The sequence below is a fragment of the Cornus florida genome, unplaced genomic scaffold, assembly GCF_030987335.1.
Source record: "Cornus florida cultivar Cherokee Brave unplaced genomic scaffold, ASM3098733v1 CherokeeBrave_3.0.0_Hap2_Chr02, whole genome shotgun sequence".
In the NCBI taxonomy this organism is placed as follows: Eukaryota; Viridiplantae; Streptophyta; class Magnoliopsida; order Cornales; family Cornaceae; genus Cornus; species Cornus florida.
In genome coordinates, this window is record NW_026775572.1 from 112,215,316 (window position 1) to 112,237,278 (window position 21,963).

The following is a 21,963-nucleotide window of genomic DNA, read 5'->3' on the forward strand; positions in this document are numbered from 1 at the left end:
CTGAAATTTGATGACAAGCTCAATACTATGTAGTGCAAAGGAGATGGTCCAATCTTAAAACTAATGTTGAATTTCTATAACTATATTTATAGAAAGTGACTAATGATTCCATTACAATAAATCGTCACTGTTGAACAATTTCTTTTTAAAGTTCAGTTACCACTATAATTTTGTAAGAATAAAACTAATTCAATGAATTTACATCTCTCTCCGTCTAAGTACAGCCCTGTCAATAATTTGAGTCCAATCACAAGTAGTTGACAAAAGTTACAAACCCTAATTATTATGTAGCGAAATTCATATACTCCAAAGGTTTTGAGTTTGAGGGTTTTAATTGCAGAGAGCTGTTTACACAGTTAATCCACACTGAAAAGACTGGATGGGCATAGGTGTAAAAGCATTTTGTGGGGGCTGAAAAGTTGTATGTAGTGGATGGGGTTGGTTGGTTCAGACATATATTTCATATATATCCACTCAAATGTGAAGAGTGCAAAGTTGAATTATTATTGGAAAATCAACACCATACCATACTTAGCAGCTACTATTAATATAAGTAGAGAAAAAAATAAAAAGAAAAAGTTGGAGGAGGGTGGAGGGTGCACAATTATTGGCATCAAATGCTTATTGGGATTCGCACTTTTGAAGAATTCCAAGATCTGCACAATCACAGTTTCAATTATACCGAAATGAAAACACACACTCACACACAGTCACAGCCATTGCATAGCCCCCACTCCTTTCCCCCTTCCCTGCTTCCCCATTGGTGTTTTTAGAGAGAGAAAGGTAGAGAGAGAAAGAGAGGGCGCTAAAAACCAAAAGCAAAAGTAGTAGTAGTGATGAGGAGTAAAAGGCAGCGGAACCAATTAGGGCTCCGTCGGAAAGTTTTTGCCATTTAGAAAGGTAACCCGTCTTTTCTCTCTCTCTCTACTCTACTCTACTCTCTCTGTATTACTGCTGTATATCTCCATTTCGTGGGCCTAGGTTTTCTTTGGGTTCCAGGTGGGATGAATATACTGGGAGCTTTAATGCTGTGAAGTTTGGAGTTGTGCGTACTGTAATTGGATCGATTGGGGACTTAGTTTCTCGACTTTTGGAGTTTTGGGTGCGATTCGGTGCTGGGTTTGAATGCTCTTCTTGAGTTTCTACTTTTGGTCATTGTTGTCTGGTGGTGTGTGTGGTTAGGGGTTTAGACAGGTGACGTGTTCTGCTATTTTGTGGATATGCCTCAATCTGTTGAGCTGGGGAATCTAGGGTTTTGATTGAATCCTTTGGTTTGGGCGGAATTTTGGTGTCTGGTCTTTGGTTATGGCAATTTCAATATTGCATCTATGGGGGTGAAGCTCGAATCTTTGTTGGTATAAATTCTAGGGTTTCTATAGTGTAAGGTGAACTTTTGGAATCGAGCAGTGCTTTGATAAGGGGAGGGATATAGGAATTCTTCTCCCATATGTTTTTTTTTTTTTTTTTGAAATGAGGCGGTGGATTTACGCTATGTAAGTTTCACAAGGCGTTGCGGACTCTTTGTTAATTTTTCTTGAACTTGATATTCTGTGGGATATTGGGTTTTTGAAAATTTTCTGGGTTTGCTATGTTTGTGGAAAATTAGTGAAAATGACAGCTCAATCGAACACGGGTTTTCGCTTTGACGAATCATTTGGCTCTGCTTTGACTCGACACGCGATATCATTCCAGTCAGGTGCAATCAACAGCACGTCAGAGATGATGCCCATGGGGAATTTCTATGCGGTAAATAGTACAGCAGGCATGATGTTACCAGGAAATTCCAACATAATTAATAACAACCCAGGAATGACTCATGCCGGGAATTCTTCTGGTTCTCTGCTTCTTGATTCAGGGCTCAAGCATGACACTGGTTTAGCTGTGGAGTGGTCCCCTGAGGAACAGTACAAGTTGGAGGAAGGCCTTGACAAGTAGGTAGTTTATTCTAGGTCTTGGTAGAATTTCTTCCATTTAATATAATCTTTAATATTTTCTACCTTAATGTACACCTATTGCTTCAATTATTGAGAAAATACTTGTAAAGTTGTGAACACAAATTCCTGCAAGATTCATTTTTTATTCCAAGCTGTTAGAGTTTGTTTTCGTAAATCTTCCTGAGCACCAACTATTTGAACTGTCAATAAATGAGATTCTGCTTGTTAGTTTGAGTAATGACAGAATGTATGGGAGGTCAGGTGTTCGATCCTTAAAATAATGATGTTATATGTGACCTGAAGGATAGAAAAAGAATGAATGTTATGGTAATGAATGCTAATTGTATTTTCTATTACTTTTTTTTTATATTCTTTAGTGTAAGAAGACATCTATCAAATTGGTTAGTTACCATTATGTCAACTTTGTTGAGTCGTAGTTCCCTTATCATGACTGCAATTATCATTTGAACATGTGTTCGATGAAGAATACATCCAAGATTCTGAGTCTCGCACTTTATCCTGCCTTTCTTCTTTGTTTTAAAACTTGAAATGTTTATAGTTATGCTTCAACTTCTTTCTACTTTTTTAATTTCACAATTTTAGAATTTATTTCATTTCTTATCGCCTCACTATGGGTCAGTTCCCAATAGTGATAAATTTCATTTTCTTCCGACATAACATATTGATGTTAATCTGTCGATCTTCCTGTTTGAAATTTGTAGATATGCTGATGAACCCAGTATTATGAGGTATGTCAAGATTGCAGCCACACTGCGTGACAAAACTGTACGTGATGTTGCTCTGAGGTGTAAGTGGATGACGGTGAGATCCTCGGTTCTTAAAATTATGCCCTTCGGTTTTTATTTTTTATTTTTAATTGAAAATTATACCCTTTGATCATCTTTCAGCATGGTTCAAGATTTTTTATTTTATTTCTTTTCCGCCTTTTCCCTTTACTTACAACAACTAACGACAGGTAGCAGATGGGGTGCCCTAGTCCTTTTTATTGATTGTTATACTCTGTGCATTCAATAAATTTTATATGAACTACTGACTAATGTGCTGCCCCCTCCCTCAAACCCCCCCCCCCCAAAAAAAAAAAAATTATCTTCATTGGGCCACCTCACTTTCTCTTCTGTTCCTTCCCCTTGGCAGACAGTGTGCCATACCATATCAAATCATGCCTATATTTCGGTAACCTTGTATAAAAAAATATGTATATTTATATCTCGATAACCTTGAATTTCTAACTCTCTTTATTTTTTTTTTTGCTTATCTTAATTTTTTTGCTACTTTCAGTGGGCTTGGATTTGGTTTAGTAACTTCATCGATTTGGATCTCCTAGGCTTTTAAATATAAAAATTAGTTCTTAGGCTTGCAACTCTTTGGTGTTTTAAATGTATCTTTAGCTTTGAGGGGTTTGAATTTGGCCATTTAAATATGATTCAGTTTTTAAGTCTCATTTTAGCAACATTGTTCTCTATTTTTATGCAAATCTTATGCTGTGACAAACAACCACATACTAAGAAATAATCACGAAACATGACAAAAAACAAGCACCAAACAACACACACAGATTTACATGATTCAACACAAGTTGTGTCTACGTAGACGGTGAAGATCCGACTAAAGATTTTACTATGTGAAAATCAAGAAATTACAAGTTTCAGTTCCCAAACCTTAGTTCTCGTTGTCACTCACTTTCCTACGATTTTTAGTGTTCTCTCTAATCCCACTCTCAAACCTTAAGCGCCCTAATATACTTGGCTACAAGAGAGTACCAGACAGGGCCGTGACCCACAAGCAAACAACGGGTCAAAAAATTTCCGTTGCGACCGGTCCGAAACAGAATTTGGTTCACAACATTACAAATCTCCACCTTGAATTACACTAATCTCTAGAATCCCCAGCTACTCCTTCACCTCCTTCACATTCCCCTTAGGGCCTCAACAGGTACAAACACCAATCAAGTTTAAAACTTGATAGTAGGAAATAGGAATGACCTTAGTTATCATATCCGCCGGATTCTTTGTTGTCCAAATCTTCCTCACTTCAATAGCACCCTGTGCAATCACATCTCTAATGAAGTGCAATAGGAATGACCTTAGTTATCATATCCGCCGGATTCTTTGTTGTCCCAATCTTCCTCACTGCAATAGCACCCTGTGCAATCACATCTCTAATGAAGTGCAATCTGACATTAATGTTTTTGCTCGTCTAATGAAAGATCTGATTTTTATTCAGATGTATGAGTCAAATTATCCTGCTGCAAGCCCAAATCACCAACGAAGCCTGTCAACCATATAGTTTCCTTCACTACCTCTGTGGCTGCCATGTACTTCACCTTAGCCATAGACAATGCAACTATAGACTGCAAAGTTGTCTTCCAACTGATTACACTCCCACGAAGAGTGAAGTCATACTTTGTCAGGACCTCCTCTTATCAAGATGTCAAGCATAATCCAAATCAAGATTTCTAGGGCATAATCCCAAAGCTCTACTCGGCTCGACTACTCTAGAGAGGTCCTCGATCGAGCTTCGGCTAGCCTAGATTAAGCTCGGCTTGTTGCTGTTTGAACGGACTCAGACGGCTTGGCTAAAGTTCGTTGACATTATGCATGTACGTGCGCACGCGTCACCGGTGGGAGAAAAAAATCGCCGTCGTTCTCGATCTATTTCACCCTATTGTTCAGAGTTTCATAGAGAGAGAGAGAGCACTCACCTATTTGGTGAAGGATTTGATTTTACCTCTATTGTTGACGATTGCAGTCTAAGGTTGTGTGTTACATTGTATTTGTTACTCACAATCATAAATTTACATGGAGGAAGACGAGTGGCCTAAAATTGGCAAAACCCATTTGCCTTTCTCAATTTTGGGTCAATTGCGTTACTTGCGTATAGATTTTGGTGGCTGCGGCTAGGGTTGTGTCTTAATGAGAAAGAAGGTACTATGTCTAGGTTTGTATGTGAATGAGAAAGAGGAGATAATAGAGATAGGTTTATAGTGGGTTGGGTAATGGAGATGGGCTTGGGTTTTGGGCCACTTCATTTTAAATGTAATAAATATATAAATTCTGCTGGGTTGGGAACTTGGGCGGCTAGGCTTAGACTTTAGACTACTATATAAGTTAAAATGAAATCAAATGGTAAATAAGCAATTTTTTTTTTTGATAAGTAATAAATGAAAAATAACAGACGTTCAAAAGGGGAACGCATCCCTTATACAAAAGTGGAACCGAGGTCTAAGGACCCAAAGAATCCAAAAAAATGATTAAATCATCGGAAGAGGAGCAAGAACACCTCTTCACATAACTTTTTTTTTTTTATTTTTTATTTTTATTTTTATTTTTTTTTAAGTAAAAAGAGAGCGAATAATATGAAGTTTCAGCGTCGCCATGGACGACTCATTCCCTTCGAATATTCTGCCATTCCTCTCCTTCCAAATGCACCACCACACGTAATGTGGAACTATCCTCCAAAATTCGCGTACCCTACTCACACGACATCCCCTCTATGCACAAATCAGTCCTTTAGAAGATCGGGGCATTACCCAAAGCATGCCAAATAAGCCGAATATAAGGTTCCAGCAGTCGTATGCCACGGAGCAATGCAGGAGGATATGATCCACTGACTCACCATCTCGTTTGCACAGGCAGCACTAATTAACAATACAGTTGCCTCTCTTCCTCAGGTTGTCAATTGTCAGGATCTTGCTCCATATAGCAGTCCATACAAAGAATGCCACTCTAGGTGGAGCCTTAGAACGCCATATGGTCTTCCATGGAAAATCAAGGCCATCAAAGTTGGAGAGGCATAGGAACATGGATCGTACTTCGAATCGACCATGGGAAGAGGGGACCCACGTAAGATCATCTCTACCTCTGCCAACTGCCTCCTGCTGATACAACAAATCCAAGAGAACATATACCTCGTCCATCTCACAATCCTGAAAAGAACGCCGAAAGTGCATGTCCCATGTAATCCCACTACTATCAAGCCGATAACAGTCAATTACGCAGACATGCCTATCAACTGCAATACTGGTTAATAAGCTTATTTATTAAACAAACGAATATGAACCGATCTCTTAGCAAGCCGAGCTCAAGCTGTTCGGTTCATTTATAGCCTTAAACATACTCAACAACACTCTCACATTACTTATCAAAAAAAAAAAAAAAAACTACACTCTCACATGTATTGCTGCCTCTGTCATAGACTAAGCCAATATTTGTACTGCCTTGCAAATATTGCAATATCCACTTCACAACCCGCCAATGGACCTTATCAGGTCTATCCATGTATGTGCTCACTACACTAACAACGTGTGAAAATGTTTGGTCTAGTGCACTCCATAGCATATATGATGCTACAAACTGCATTAGCATAAGGAACACGAGACATGTGCTCCACCTCCTCCTCGGTTTGTGGTGACAATTCTATCAAAAGCCTGAAGTGGGCTGCCAATGGAGTATTCACGGGCTTTTATTCTTGCATACCGAAGCGTTCCCCCAATGTATTTCCTCTATGGAAAATACAATCTATTCGCTTCTCTATCCTTGTGTCCATACCTAAAATCTTTTTCGTGGCACCAAGATTCTTCATCTCAAATTCACCAATAAGCTAAGCCCATGTTTCTGTAAGCTATCAACATATCATCAACATATAACAAGTACAAATACGAACCATCTCAGAGCCTCCTGTGGTACACACAACTGTCAAACTCACTCGTATAGTAGCTACTCCCCACCATAAAGGTGTCAAATCGCTTGTACCATTGTTTAAGAGGATGCTTCAGCCCATACAAGGACTTCTTCGGACTTCGGTAGGCAAACATGGTATTCATTTCTTAGAATCTCGAACCCGATGCATATAAATATGCTCTTCCAACTCACTTTGGAAAAACACAGTATCCGCATCAAGCTGAGAGCAACCATAGCAAGTAACACTCTAATTGAGCTTTATTTCACTATAGGAGAAAAAATTTCATTGAACACCAAGCGTGCCTTAAACCTCGCATCTTTCACTCATGGGGTTCCTTCTTCTTGATGACCCATTTACAACCCACAATCTTCCGGGCCTTAGGCTTCTCAACTAGCTCCCAAGTGTGATTCTTATGAAGAGATTCAATCTCCTCACTCGTGGCTACAGACCATTGTGTTGACTCTTTACCTGTGATGGCCTCATCAATACTCTCTGCCACATAGTTATAAAAAAAAAAACTCTTTGCCACACTAAGTGTATAAGTAACCAAATTAGCTTTTGAAAACCCATACTTCTGAAGTGTGTCCTAGCCTCCCTCCTCGGCTTGTCTCTAGCCACACGGTATTACTGCAACTGTGCATCTTCCTTCTTAGCTTGAAATTGCACATGCTCTTCGTTCGACCAATGAGGAACATTCTTTAACTGAACCTCTGTTAGCTCCACCGGCTCACTGGCACCCTCCCTCATTGAATCAACTACCTCTATTTGCGGAGTAAGCATCGCAGACTCATAACCAAGAAATATGTGTTTCTTAGCGTTTGGTTCAAGCTTGCCCTCATTAACATAGCATATGCAGGACACCCAAATATTCTTAGATTGCTGTAACTAGTAGGAGACCCAGACCATACCTCCTCCGTTGTCTTGTAGTCGATAGCAGTTGATGGAGACCGGTTCACCAAAAAACAAGCTGTAGAAACAACTTCATCCTAGAACACTTTGTCTAACCCAACATTGGACAACGTACACCATGTCCTCTCTAATAGTGTGTTGTTCATCCGTTCTGCAACTCCATTATGCTGCACAGTCTTCCTCATTGTGCAGTGTGTGATAATCCCATGAGCCTTGCAAAACTCTTTAAATTCTCCATCACATAATTCCAAGTTGTTGTCTATTCTCAAGTGCTTGACCTGCTTTTCAATCTGCTTCTCAATCAAGTTCTTCCGCTACTTGAACGTGACAAAAGCCTCATAATATGAACTCACACTTTCTGGGAGAAATTAGCCATCATCGTCATCTAGGACTGTAAATGAACCAAATGTTCGACGAATAGCTCGAGCTCGCCTTGCTAAGAGCTCGGTTCGTATTCGTTTGTTTAATAAACGAGCTAAGCTCAAACACAATTTTCAAGCTCGATTATAAATGAGTCAATTTCAAACAACCCTTAGCTTGGCTCTTTAGTTCATGAACGTGTTCGTGAACAAACTTGATAATCTAATATACATATATATATCTATATTAATTATATGCACTTTTAGATAAACAAGTTTAGGCCTTAAATTAGTTAAAGATAGTGCATAAAACAAGTTAGTCCAAACCATTCCTCTTAAATTAAAACAGATCCAACCCATTACTCTTAAAATTAAAATAGCCAAACTTATCAAAAAAAAAAAAAAAAAAAAACAGCTGAGCCCACTCTTTCCCTAACCCAACTGTCATATTGTATATAACCCACAAACCCTTAGAAGAAATACAATATGGAAGAAAGAGGAGAGAAATATATCAAAGGTATGAATTAGATTAAATCACTCATTCACAACTCTAGTATTTATAGATAAAAAAAGCACATTCTCATATTATAATAAAGGAAATTAAATCAAATCTAAATCAAATGATAGCATATTCTATGCTATGATTTGTGACTATCAAATATCTGCTAATATGGCAAGTCATTCCATAAATCGTGGCTATCATATCTGCTAATACTCCCCCTCAAGTTGGTGCGTGGATATTTGAGACTCCCAACTTGGACAATGCATATTCAAACACGGTTTTGCTAGCACCCTCTTCAGAATCTACAAGTTGCAGAGTACAAATCTGACTAGCGATGATTTTCTCTCAAATGAAGTGTCGATCAACCATAAATAATCAACAATGTAATCTCGGACCATAAATAACGAATCATATCTCATCAGACCGTAAACAACCAACAATGTCTCCTCAGACCATTTCCCTTCATACACATGTTTAAAACATGTATATGGAAGAATTAATAATGTTTCCTCAGACCATTTCCCTTCATACATATGTTTAAACAATGTAGAGGAAAGAATCAACAATATCTCCTCAGACTATAAAAAAAGTAACAACTACGTCTCCTCTGACCATTTCTGAATGGGTGGTGCCAAACTCGCAACAACCTCATTGAGGTTGGACCACCTTGTATACCCACACCTACGGGATGGGTGATGCCACCTTAGACCATTTTCGAATGGGTGGTGCCAAACGCGCAATACCCTCATTGCAGTCGGACCACCTTGGCTCTAATACCAAGAAGAAATACAATATAGAAGAAATAAAAGAGAAATATGTAAAAGGTATGAATGAGATTAAATATCTCATTCACAGCTCTAATATTTATAGACAAAAAGAGCACATGCTCATATTACTAGAAATGAAATTAATCAAATCTAAATCAAATCACATCATATTTTATGGCATATTCTATGCCATGATTCGTGGCTAACAAATCTCTGCTAATATGATAAGTTATTCCATAAATCGTGGCTATCATATCTGCTAACACCCTTATTTTCTTTTTCTTAGTCTGAGACTCTGAGTAACCCTAGTCGCAAGAGAAGATAACGAAGAGAATATTGATGCGACCCATCACGGCCTCTAGTCACGCATTAATCCTACAAATCATGCTGGCGACTACAAAGGTTGAAGCACGTTTTTGAGCTCGTCGAGCCGGGATCGAGCCTACTGAAACACAGTTGAGCCAAGCTCGAACATGCCTGGTTTAGGTTCGATTGAGCTCGAGTTCAGATGTATGGATTTGGCAAACTGAGCCTGAGCACTCCAATACTCGGCTCGGCTCAATTACAACCCTATCTACCACCACCATGTGAAGCAACGTGGGAGAGACCCCCAATATCATAATGGATATAATCCATTGTACCTATGAATTTGTGAAGATCTATGAGTAGTATTTGAATCCGGATCAAGGATGATACATTAACTGAACCCGTGATTGTGTTACCCTACAATGCATACAAACCATGTTGCTTCAATCCTTTCATCACCACAATAACACCCTTTGAAACCCGAAATACCTCACCTCCAACCTCGTAAGTGTACTTGATTGAATCCAACGAACCCAGGGAAATCAACTTCTTCTCCGGTTTTGGTACATGCCTGACGTCAGTCAATGTCCTCACTATGCCGTCACACATCTTGATTCAAACTGTACCGATACCTACAACCTTGCAGGATACATTGTTCCCCATTAAGACTTACTTTCCCTCCATCAATGGAACGATAAGAGGTGAACGAATCCCTGTTGGGACAAATGTGATACAAGCAACTCGAATTAAGAATCCACTCATCGCCAAAGCCATAGGCAGAAATTGTGAGAACGTTACCACCATTTGAATCATTACCCTCTGCAACAACCACACTATCGGTTTCAGAATTTTTTTTCCTTTCCCTTCTTACGCTCCATACAGTCTTTCCTGAAGTGTTGTTCCTTGCGTGTAGCAGCTTGGCACCTTTGTTTTGCTCTTGAACTTGGAACGACCTCTACTGCCAGACCCTCCAATCTGATCCTTCTCCCTCTAACAAATAGCCCCTTTGCCGAACTTTCTGTACCTCAAAAGCGCTTTTTTGCAACTTCTTAGAATTTAAAGATACCTTTTTGTCTTCCATGGACAAAACAGTTTTGTCATACATCATCGTATCGACAAAGTTCATACGAGGGTGGTAGAGAACATAACATAATAATAGCCCGAACCTCATCCGATAATGAAACATCAATATTCTTTAAATCCATGATGACAGTATTTATCTTGTCAAGGTGGCCTTTCAAAATGAACCTTCATGCATTTGAAAAGTGAACAATCGCTTATTTAAATACAAGCAGTTCGCAAGAGATTTCGTCATACAACGGAGTTCCAACTTCTTCCACGACCTATCTGGAGTGGTCTGCTGGGAAATTTCTTGCAAAACCTCGTTACTCAGGCACAATAGAATTGTACTGTGTGCTTTCTTCATAACTTCATCTTTCGTTTCATCCTTTTAACTTTTCAGGCAGTGTTGCCCTTCCCTGGATAACTCATGTTGAACCAACGGGGCCTGCATCCTAACCCACCAGGTTGAATTCATTTCTGCCTTTAAAATTCTCAATTTCTAGAAACTTGGTCGCCATCCCTACTTCGAACTGAAAGCTTTGATAGCAGTTTTTTTTTGACAAAGAGCCACGAACCAAGAAACAATCACGAAACACGACAAACAACAAGCACCACCCAAGACACAAAGATTTACGTGGTTTGACACAAGTTGTGTCTGCGTCCATGGTGAAGATCCAATGAACGATTTCACTATGCGAAAATCAGGAGATTACAAGTTTCAGTCCCCAAACCCTAGCTCTTGCTCTCACTCTCTTTTCTGCAATTTTCAGTGTTCTCTCTAATCCCACTCCAAACCCTAAGTGCCCTTATATACCTGGCTATAAGAGAGTACTAAATAGGGTCCAAAACCCGCAAGCAAAAAATGGGTCAAAAAATTTCTTCTTTTGCGTCAATCGACCCGGTTCGAAACAAAATTTGGGCCACAATATCACATTGTGGTAATTGAGAGACCAAATAGGAGTCTCCTCTCCATCAATGAATCTCCTATTTCTCTCACCCCATAAACCCCGCCATAAACAAAGGGGAGTGGCCCTCCGGCTTGGCTATCCACTATACACCCTCTCGAAGCTTGAATCATGCCCACCATAGATCCGGGGGACACCCAATGCATGTCGAACGCAACCAAGAACAAAGACTAAACATCCCTCGCCACTAGACAATGAAGAAGGTGATTCATCGACTCCTCCGCCTTCTTGCACATGCAACACCAGTTCACCACAATCCGTCGCCTCCTAAGATTGTGTAAGGTGAGAATCCTCTCAAGGGCAGCTGTCCAAGCAAAAAAAAAAGACACCTTCAGAGGGAAATTCGATCTCCAAATGGCCATCCAAGGGAAGGTGGGACCTGGAATCTCCAAAATGTGTGTGTGTGTGTGAGAGAGAGAGAGAGAGAGAGAGCATGAAGCACCCATATGGGTCTCTACGATGCACTGTTCTTTCCATGGTAGCCATGGATGCAAACCACAAATCAGTGGAAAGAAAAGATAGAGAGAGCTACAGAGTTAAATGTGAGGATTAAACTGATGGATGCATAGGTATATATACATATACCTTTTTAAGTATTTTGAAATGATGGAGTGAGGAAGCAGGATTGAGAGTTGTAGATAGAAAAAATGAGGAGAGAGGAAGCTGCTTGGTTACTCTTGATTAGTAGTACTCTTGTAATTTCACATCACCTTGTAAGATTATTAACATCTTTTCGCACGAGGCAAAAGGGTAAATTAGTCTTTACATAAATATTCTTGGACAGTTCTAATGGTTAGTTTAAGGGAGGGGCTGTTGAGCTCACATGCCAAACCTCACGGGACTACGTTCAACTAAGGTCATTCTTTTATGGTATGTGTAATTTGACCGAACTTCAGGGAGGCCATGACAGAAATCGTATTCTGGATTTTTTATTTATTTTTTACTTTTTCGTTGGAACCAACATGTAAGTATTTTGTATTTAGTGCTTTGTTTGTGGACTTGAATGGATTCAAAGGCTGCAATCTTGCCCCAAGCCCTGTATCCTAGTGGTATTGGGGGTTCTTCTTATGTGACCACATTAATCGCAAATTAAGCCTTGCTAATATAGTTCATGGTTTTCTAAGGGGAAAAAATAAAAGTTGTACAGGGTTTGCTATGAAATGCAAGAGAATAAACTGGAAAGTTTCATTTTACAGTATTACGTTACAAGTAAAAAGATGTTTTTGCATCTGACAACAGAAGAGTGTAATTTTCTTCTTCTTCTTTTTATTTTTTGTTTTGTGGAACAATACCACAAAAAGCATGACCTTTGCCATTTGATGCACTGTCTGCTTAGAACATACCACGTCGGATAGATGTGTGGCATAACAGGTGGACCATATTGGGCCACGAACCATGGCTGCCACCTGCAAACCCACCTGTCTTACATGCATGGGCTCATTATCTGTGTATACTCCCCATCCCTGCCTATTCGTACATGTGGTAGAGTATTTACATATGTCATCATGGAAGAATGCATTTGCACACTTGAATAGATTTAGGACTATGTGTTTAGTGAAAAAGCTTACCTAATTATATACTATATTACAGAGAAAGAGAAGGAAACACGAAGACCAAAATGTGGGGAAGAAAGTGAAAGATAGGAAGGTATGCATATGCTACGCACACATGGTTTTTCAGTTTTTGTATCGCATGATATTTGTCAAAACAATATTAAGTTGAAGTTGCCTAAGAATTCAAGGAGGAATATTGATGTCTGATGAAGAATATATACATACCATACCCTTGTGTGATCAAACATCACCTTGTCTTTTAAAAAATTACAATAGTTGTCATGATGCCTTGCTTAAAATGTTTGAGTTGCCCGTTTGGATCCCGTTGTTATTCTTGGTGAGATGTTTGTCTTTAGAGTTTAGTCATATCATTGGTTTTTGCTTAAACCTGGGATCAAATTCTCTCTTGAGCTCAAGTACCTTATCCACCATCTTGCCTCGTGATTTTTTTCCACCTAGTAAGTCACCATCTCACGTCTTTAAAATAAGATAATATATTTATTTTTCTTGTTAATATATTCTTCTGCATTTCCAGCCTCCTTTCTTACAATTTCAATTCACTTACAGGTTCAACTGATAAAAATTACTCTTATCAATGTACTTTGGAAGATGCATTGGTTGAGTGTCAATCTGTATAGTAGAATACAGTTGTATTTATACCACTGTGTCTGCAAGACTTTTGGTGTTGCTTGTCCATTCACTTTCAGTCAATTACTAACATAGGTAGACAAATGATAAAAATTTCCATTTTAAGGGAATCTGATTTTCGCAACTCCACTGAGTTAGTTTCTCACCACAAATATGGTTCTTTATAATTTATTAATTGATTGAGGTCTTTAGGATTTAATGTTGATTGACAAACTAGTTGATATAAAGATCATGCTTCTCCAGGATAAATTAGCGGAATCATCCTCAAATATATCAGCTTCACCGTTAAACATGGCTGCATATCCCATTTTCATGCCCCATCGGGACCATAGCGAACATATGCCTTGTGAAGGTCAGTGTTTTGTCTTTCTCGTGAGGATCTGTCTTTTCTTCCTTTCTCCTTCCAAGATGTAAATTTGGTGGTGTAATTACTTACAGCTTGTAATGATTGGTTTAAGTTCCTCTTTTTTTTTTTTTTTTTACATTGCAATGCTTTTTTATGCTCATTCACCTTATTTTTCAAGTATCATGAAGAAAAATGAATTGACAAACGATAATGGCTATAATATGATGGGTTCAGAGCTATATTGCATGGACATGGGACAATATGGATTATGGATACATTGACATAGTAAATTTGTAAGAACTGACATTAAAATTGTAAGGACATGGCAGTAAAAATATATTTATGTATTCTTATGTGAGTTTGTATGTATATACATGTGCATGCAGATAAAGTATTGAGGACTCCTTTCTTTCACCATGCTAACTCCTCTAACTAAACTCTCGTTATGTCGAATTTATGTTTTCAATTATATGAAGACATTTCAATTAACTAACACATAATCCTCTTTTTCTCAAAACTATGCTGTTTTAAACTAAAAGAAAGTTGTAATGCAATGTCTACGGTATATTGATCACTTGTGAGAGAATTTGGACATGTCAAAATCTGTTTGAACTGTTTCTTGTAGCGTTCAAGAAATGTTGTTGTCTGACATGTAACTGACATGGGTAGGGCTCCTCTTTAGAAGTGTCTATGCTGATTAGGTGAGGACAGAAAATGAATCTCAAAACTTCTCTCTTCGTCAAGGATTTTCTTTTTCATTATATTTCACCATTATAAATTTACCCTAGTACAGAAATTCCGTGTTGTTCAGGTGTCATTATATATCCAGCATGTAAAGTTATAAGTAATCCGCGAAGCCTCTTTTGAATTCTCTAGAGGTTTTCAACTCTTCATTCAGATTTAATTTATGAGATAAGGTTTTATTTGGATTTAAGTTAAAGCCCTTCGGGCACAGAGTGAGTTCATTGCAATTGTTCTACTAATGTTGGTCTTAAGCTTTAGAAATATTGTAAATTTTTGTTTCTGATGTAAATTTGCCGAGCCTTTTTTTTTTTTTTGATAAGTATGTAAATTTGCCGAGCTTAGCACAAATTATTATCTTTTTGATAAGAACGAATATATTAGAAAGTGATCAAGAGGGAAGCGCATCCCGAAGACTATACAATGGCTGAAGCCATAGAAAAGGTCTAAGGACCCAAGTAACCCAACAAATCAACATGCGTCAATGGAAGATTCCTCCCCATCAAAAGATCTTCTATTCCGCTCCTTCCAAATATACCACCAAATGCAAAGGAAAACCGCCTTCCAAAATTCACAAGCGTGGGCCCCTACGCTACAGCCTCTCCAAGCGTCAATCAGATCCCTCGAAAACCGAGGCATAACCCATTGCCCCAAGGTGCAATCCAAACAAAGAATGCCACTATTAGAGGAGCCTTCGAGTGCCAAACCGTCTTCCAAGGGAAATCGGAACCATAGATATCGGAAAGGCAAAGGAACAAGGAACGGACCTCAAACCTCCCCCGAGGAGAGGGCACCCAAAATAAGGAGTCTGTATGCTCATACCCATAGCAGCTTGTATGATTCTATTGTGTTGTGTTATTTGCAGGTGGATCGTAAGACTTGATAGCATCAGATTCACTAATCGTCAATAATTAAATAAATAATTTGAAAGTGCTTTCCTTGACTACAGAGTTTAATTGGAATGAAGGTATATAGTGAGAAAAGAGGGCAGTTGTTCTGGTTTATCTAAATTGCTTTATTATCAACGGACATAGTGCAGTCGGCCCATGCAGCATCTTTTCTATGTTATTGTAAAAAGGGTTATTAGGCATGTAATATTTCTCTATCTATATATTTTTTGATAAATAAAATGTATTAGAAAGTGTTCAAGTGGGGAATGCATCCCAAGATAAATACAATAAACCAAAGAAAAATACAAAAAAAAAAAAACCAAACATAGAGCCCTATGGACCCAAAGAACCCAAAAAGTCCACTATCTCATCTAGAGATATACAATTTCTTCCATTATCCAGCAAAAAAGGGAACTAATAATAGAAAATTTCAGCGTCCCAATGGGAGTTTCCTCCCCCTCAAAAGATCTTTTGTTACTCTCTTTCCAGATGTTCCACCAAACACAAAGGGGAATCACCCTCCAACAATTACAAGCATGAGCCCCCACCCTTTGGTCCCTCCAAATATCAATCAACTCCCTTGAAGACCGAGGCATAACCCAATGAATACCAAACAAACCAAAAATAAGGCTCTAGCAATCATAAGCCATAGGACAATGCAAAAGAAGGTGATCCACAGATTCTCCATCCTTCTTACACATACAACACCAGTTGACTATGATTCGTCTTTTCTTTCTCAAATTGTCCAGAGTTAAAATTTTACCCAAAGTCGCAATCCAAAAAAAAAATGCCACCCTGAGAGGAGCCTTTGAACGCTAAACCGTCTTTCACGGGATACTAGTTCCCTGAAAACCAGCGAGGCAAAGAAAAAAAGAGCGAACATCAAACCTCCCCTGAGGAGAAGGCTTCCAAACCAATGAATCAAGCCCTCTGTCATCCACATCCTGTCTATACAAAAGATCTAACAGGCCAAGGACATCCTTAAGTTCCCAATCTTGGAAAGATCGCCGAAAACTCACATCCCACGCAAGCCTACCGCTATCAAGCCGATAATAGTCAGCTACCATAGCATGTCTATCCGTAGCAATGCTAAATAGTCTTAGAAACAATCGAGACAGGGGGACATCCCCACACCAATAATCCTCTCAGAACCTAACATCCTGCCCTCCCGAACTTTGAATCTAATATGCTTAGAGAGCTCATCCCAACCCTTACGAATAGCTTTCCACACTCCCACGCCGACAATAGATCTCACCAGCTTGGAAGACCATCCCCCTCTCTTCTCCCCAAAGCGGCACGCTATAACCCTCCTCCATAAGTAATGTCTCTCACTACCAAATCTCCATAACCACTTCCCAAGAAGCGCCCTATTAAAAGGGATCATCCTCCTAAGACCAAGCCCCTCCAAGTGAAATGGCTTGCAAACATGCTCCACTTGACAAGATGATACTTGAACTCATCACCCCTTCCACCCCAAAGAAAATTCCGTTGGAGATTCTCCAATCTATCAACAACAGTGCACGGGATCTGAAAGAGGGATAGAAAATATGTTGGGAGACTAAACAAGGTGCTCTCTATCAGAGTGCCCCCCCCTTCGACAAATATTGTTTTTTCCATCCGGCCAATCTATTCTCGAAACGCTGAATCACTGAATCCCAAACCTCCACCCTCATGGACAGATTGTTAGGTGGTTAAGAGAAATGAACATGGCTTGCGTGCAGATGCTGACATGGATCTTGTGAGATGATTTAAATAACTCTTATTGGAGGAAAAAAGAAAAAAAAAGAAGAGAAAAATCAACTAAGATAGATTGGTACCAGCGAGGAATAGCATCCACATTGAGGGTAATTTTTGGGAAGGGGAAGGGGAAGGGAAAGACCACAACTAACATGAACTGAGATAGTAAGGAAAGATATAATGGTATGTGATTCAATTGATGGCCTTAAATAGAGTTGAGTTTTCAATGTAGGATTTATGTAGCTGATACCAAGTATTTAGGAAAAGGCTTTGATGAGTTGAGTATTACTCTTTTGGTTAACACTTGTAAACACTAACTCGATTATTAAATGTGAAACTATAATCTCTGGAAGCATGAGTGTCTCTCATAGTGTTATGTTAAATTGTGATGAATCAAAAGTTCTTTTCAATTCTATAGCTTTCGTATGTTGTCTACATGTGTGCATGTATGAACTTTGGATAATTTGCCTGCCCGTATAGAATTCACTATTGACTATCTATGCATTAATAATATCATAAAATGCGGACAATTATTGCATATAAATGTCATTTTGCATAAATTGTTCAATATATCAAGATATTTTGGTTTTAGTTTATAATTATTTTTTATGTTTTATTCCTTGGGGGATAAAAACTCCTTTCAGTATCAAAATTTTCATCTTTTTGTGGGTAAACATTTATACTTGTAGGATTAAGTTCTGATAATTTCCTCACTAAATTTGTAGATTGTCTTTAGTTTCTGTCATGTTTACCTTGTAACAATTTATTGTTTTAGTTTATTGTAGAAACACTTTATATGGATCTCTATCATATCTAAGAGTTAATAAATTCATTTTTCAAAGGCATATCTTTTCTACATTTAAACAAGTTGGGGCTTAAATTTGTTCAAGTTCATGTACTCTTATGCTTTTGGGTGGGGGCTAAAGTGTTTTTTTTTTTTTTTCACCTTATGTACCAATGAGATCGAGTTATAATAATTATTCATTAAAATGTGTTCTTATTTTACTGAATGTATTGATTGTCTTTAGTTTCTCTTATATTTCCCTTACAAATTTGTAACAATTTAAATTTATATTGTAGAAACACCTTATATGGATCTCTTTCATACGATACACTTTATGAGAGTTAGAACTTCATTTATCTAAGACATATTTATGAAGTACTTAACTCCTATGCACCCACATGTGTTGGGTGTCTTTTTTTTTTCCCCCTTCTTTGTGTGTGCGCCAGGGGGAGTTCCAGTCTCTACATTTATAATTATTTTCCCTTACTACTACATGTTATTTGTGTAGTGTTAGAATGTTATATATATATATATGTTGGGTCATTATGTAATTACATATAGTTGGTAGGGCCCTCGTGTTATTAAGTAAGACTTGTATCCTTTATATAAGCCTACATAGGCATATTAGGTTTTTAGTGAAATATATACAACAATGTCTGCTCTCTCTCTCTCTATGATGATTTTGAACATGGTATCAGAGCTACACGAATTCATGGGTGTGAGAGTCTGTAATTGTGTTGTTCTTGTATAAGATCGGAATCGCGATTGTGGTGTTGGTGTCTCTGCCTCGTTCGTCGTCGCCGGCAGCTCATCGTTCCCCGTCGTCAGATCTGAAGCCTCGTTCGTCGTCGTCAGATCTGAAGCTTGTTCGTCGTCGTCTCCGCCTCGTTTGTCGTCGCCGACAGCTCCTCTTTGGTTGTCAGCGAGCTTGCCGACATCTACCGGCTTGATTTACAAAGGTGAGGTTCATCGATTCGCATTCTTTTTTGGCCGGAAGTTGTAGAGGTCGCTGCCTATTGATTCAGCCGTTGCTTGTGATTGGGTCGCCATCGTCTCCGCTGCATTGTTCACTGGCATTTGTGAAGGTGTGAAGAAAATGACCCGTGTTTGGTTACACGGTTATGTTATTCCAACCTTGGTTTACTAAACATGGGATAGCCCAGATCCGGCCCGTTTGCCCAGATCCAGACCGTTTGCCCAGATCCAGCCCGTTTGCCTAGATCCGTCCCGTTCGCCCAGATTCGGCCAAAATACAGATTCTGCATTCTTTTTCTTCTCTGTTTTGCTAGGTTCAACATGGCGTCCAGTTCAGATTTGCTTTCTCCCACGACCGGTCTTCATTCTTCCATGACTTCAGTTAAACTCAATGGGAAGAATTACATACTGTGGGCTATATCTGTTACAATTTTTCTCAAAGGTAGAGGTCTTGGTACTCATCTGACTAAAGATAAACTCAAGGAAACTGATGCTTCTTTTGATGCATGGGAAAAGGAAGATGCTCGGATCATCTCTGTGATGTTAAACAGTATTGAACCCCAAATCAGTTCCACTTTACTTTATTTGGATACTGCCAAGGAGATATGGGACAGATTGCAACAATTGTATTATGGGATAGGTAATATCGCTCGTGTTTATGAGCTCTGTAAGCAGTACTTCAATCTTGAACAAGGTAATCACAGTATAGAAGAGTATTATTCCAAAGTTATGGGAGTTTGTGAGGAGCTGAATATGTATCAGCCCATTATTGTTGATGTTCGAAGTATGCAACAACAATGTGAGGACTTTAATGTTGTCCGTTTTCTTACTGGTTTGTCATCAACATACGAGTCTTTTCGTGCACAAATTATAGGTAGTCCCACACTTCCATCTCTTGTTGATGTGTTTTCTCGACCTTAGCGTGCTACACTTGCCAGTGACACCTCCAATTTGAATACTGGGCAGAGTGGTGAGCGTTCAGCATTGGTAGTTTCAAAGGGTGAACATAATGCTTACCGTGGAGGTCGTGGGGGACGCTCCACATGTGGTGGTCGTGATTCACGGGGAGGACGTGGTCGTGGTGGGGAATCACGAAAATGTACTCATTGTGGCCTTTCTAATCATACTGTGAACTTTTGTTGGGACCTTCATGGCAAACCATCTAGTTATGCAAATCAAGTTTCCTCCTCTCCGAATGATGTTGCTTCTGGATCTCACAACGTAGCTGAATCAGATACGGTCCCTGTTCCACATGATGAGTATACTCAGTTTTTGTCTTATAAGTAAGCATCTGATTCATCTTCCACGGCTACCTTTGCCCAGTCAGGTACTACACACACGTCTATTGTCTTCCACTCGCAGTCCTTGGATTATAGACACTGGAGCATCCGATCATATGACTGGATGTTCTTCTCTTCTATCTGATTTTAATTCTGTACCTCCTTCTCAAAGTGTTACTCTTGCTAATGGTTCATCCACTAAGGTTTCAGGTTTGGGGACAACTCAACTTAGTGATTCCTCGTCTCTCTCGTCTGTTTTATATGTTCCTCAGTTTCCCTTTAATTTAATGTTTATCAGTAAGCTTACTAAATCTCTCCAGTGCTCTATTACATTTTATCCTACTTATTGTGTGTTTCAGGATCTCAAGACGAAGAAGACGATTGGTACGGGGCATGAAGTTGGTGGCTTATATTACTTTGATTTGGAACCTTATCCTGTGGCTCTTCAATCTTCTCTGTCTCCATTCCAGTGGCACTGTCGTCTTGGTCATCCGTCACTTCAAGTTTTACAGTGTCAAGTTCCTAGTATTAGTCATTTGAAATTCTTGTTATGTGAAGTTTGTCAACTTAGTAAGCATCTTCGCATGTCTTTCAAGTCTAGGGTTAATAATAGTGTCTCTAGTCCTTATCATTTGGTTCATTCAGATGTATGGGGTCCAATAAAGCATTCTTCAATCAATAAATTTCATTATTTTGTGACATTTGTGGATTATTATTCTCGCCTGACTTGGTTGTTTCTAATGAAAGATCGTTATGAGTTATTTTTAATTTTTCAAAAATTTTGAAAAGATATCAAAACTCAGTTTGGATGTCCAATTTGTATTCTACGTTCTGATAATGCTAAGGAATATTCTTCAACCCCCCTTTGATACATATCTTAGTGATAAGGAATTATTCATCAAAATTCATGTGTTTATACTCCTCAACAAAATAGAGTTACCGAACGTTAGAATCGACACCTCTTAGAAGTAATCCGTGCTCTTTTGTTTCATATGCGTATGCCTAAATGGTTTTGGGGTAATGCTGTTCTTACTGCCTGTCATCTTATTAACCGTATGCCATCATCTGTATTAGATGGCAAATCTCCACATTCTATTTTATTTCCTGATTCTTCCTTGTTTTCTCTGACTCCTAGAGTTTTTGCATGTGTATGTTATGTCCACAATCTTGGTCCTGGTTTTGATAAACTAGATCCACGTGCCACAAAGTGTGTATTTCTTGGATACTCTCGTTCTCATAAAGGTTATCGCTGCTATAGTCTTGTTTGTCAACGGTACTTTATTAGCGTGGATGTAACCTTTTGTGAGTCCATCCCATATTTTTCAGATACTGATTCTCTTCTTGATATCACTCCTGAGTCGCCTCTTCCTGCGGTTCCTCTTCCCTCACTTTTTCTTCAACATAGATCTCCTTCGCCTGCCCCATTACAGGTGTACACTCGAAGACCAAAGCCATCTGCTGTCGTGCCTCCTCCATTGTCTTCAGAGCCTTTGGATTTTACACA

At 38.9% G+C, this 21,963-nt stretch overlaps 1 protein-coding gene across 2 annotated transcripts in view; it reads left to right on the top strand.

Moving 5' to 3' along the window:
• Nucleotides 1-466: 466 nt before the first annotated feature.
• The window catches only part of LOC132295565 (uncharacterized), a 29,656-nt gene continuing 8,159 nt past the window's right edge, over nucleotides 467-21,963 (top strand). Inside the window, exons 1-4 of one of the 2 annotated variants that reach the window (XM_059793858.1) lie at nucleotides 467-1,931; nucleotides 2,657-2,756; nucleotides 13,096-13,152; nucleotides 13,950-14,058. In XM_059793858.1, the coding sequence (XP_059649841.1) occupies nucleotides 1,612-1,931; nucleotides 2,657-2,756; nucleotides 13,096-13,152; nucleotides 13,950-14,058 (586 nt within the window). In that variant the 5' untranslated portion in view covers nucleotides 467-1,611. The remainder of the gene's footprint in view (nucleotides 1,932-2,656; nucleotides 2,757-13,095; nucleotides 13,153-13,949; nucleotides 14,059-21,963) is intronic. The other variant, XM_059793859.1, reaches the window with a different exon arrangement.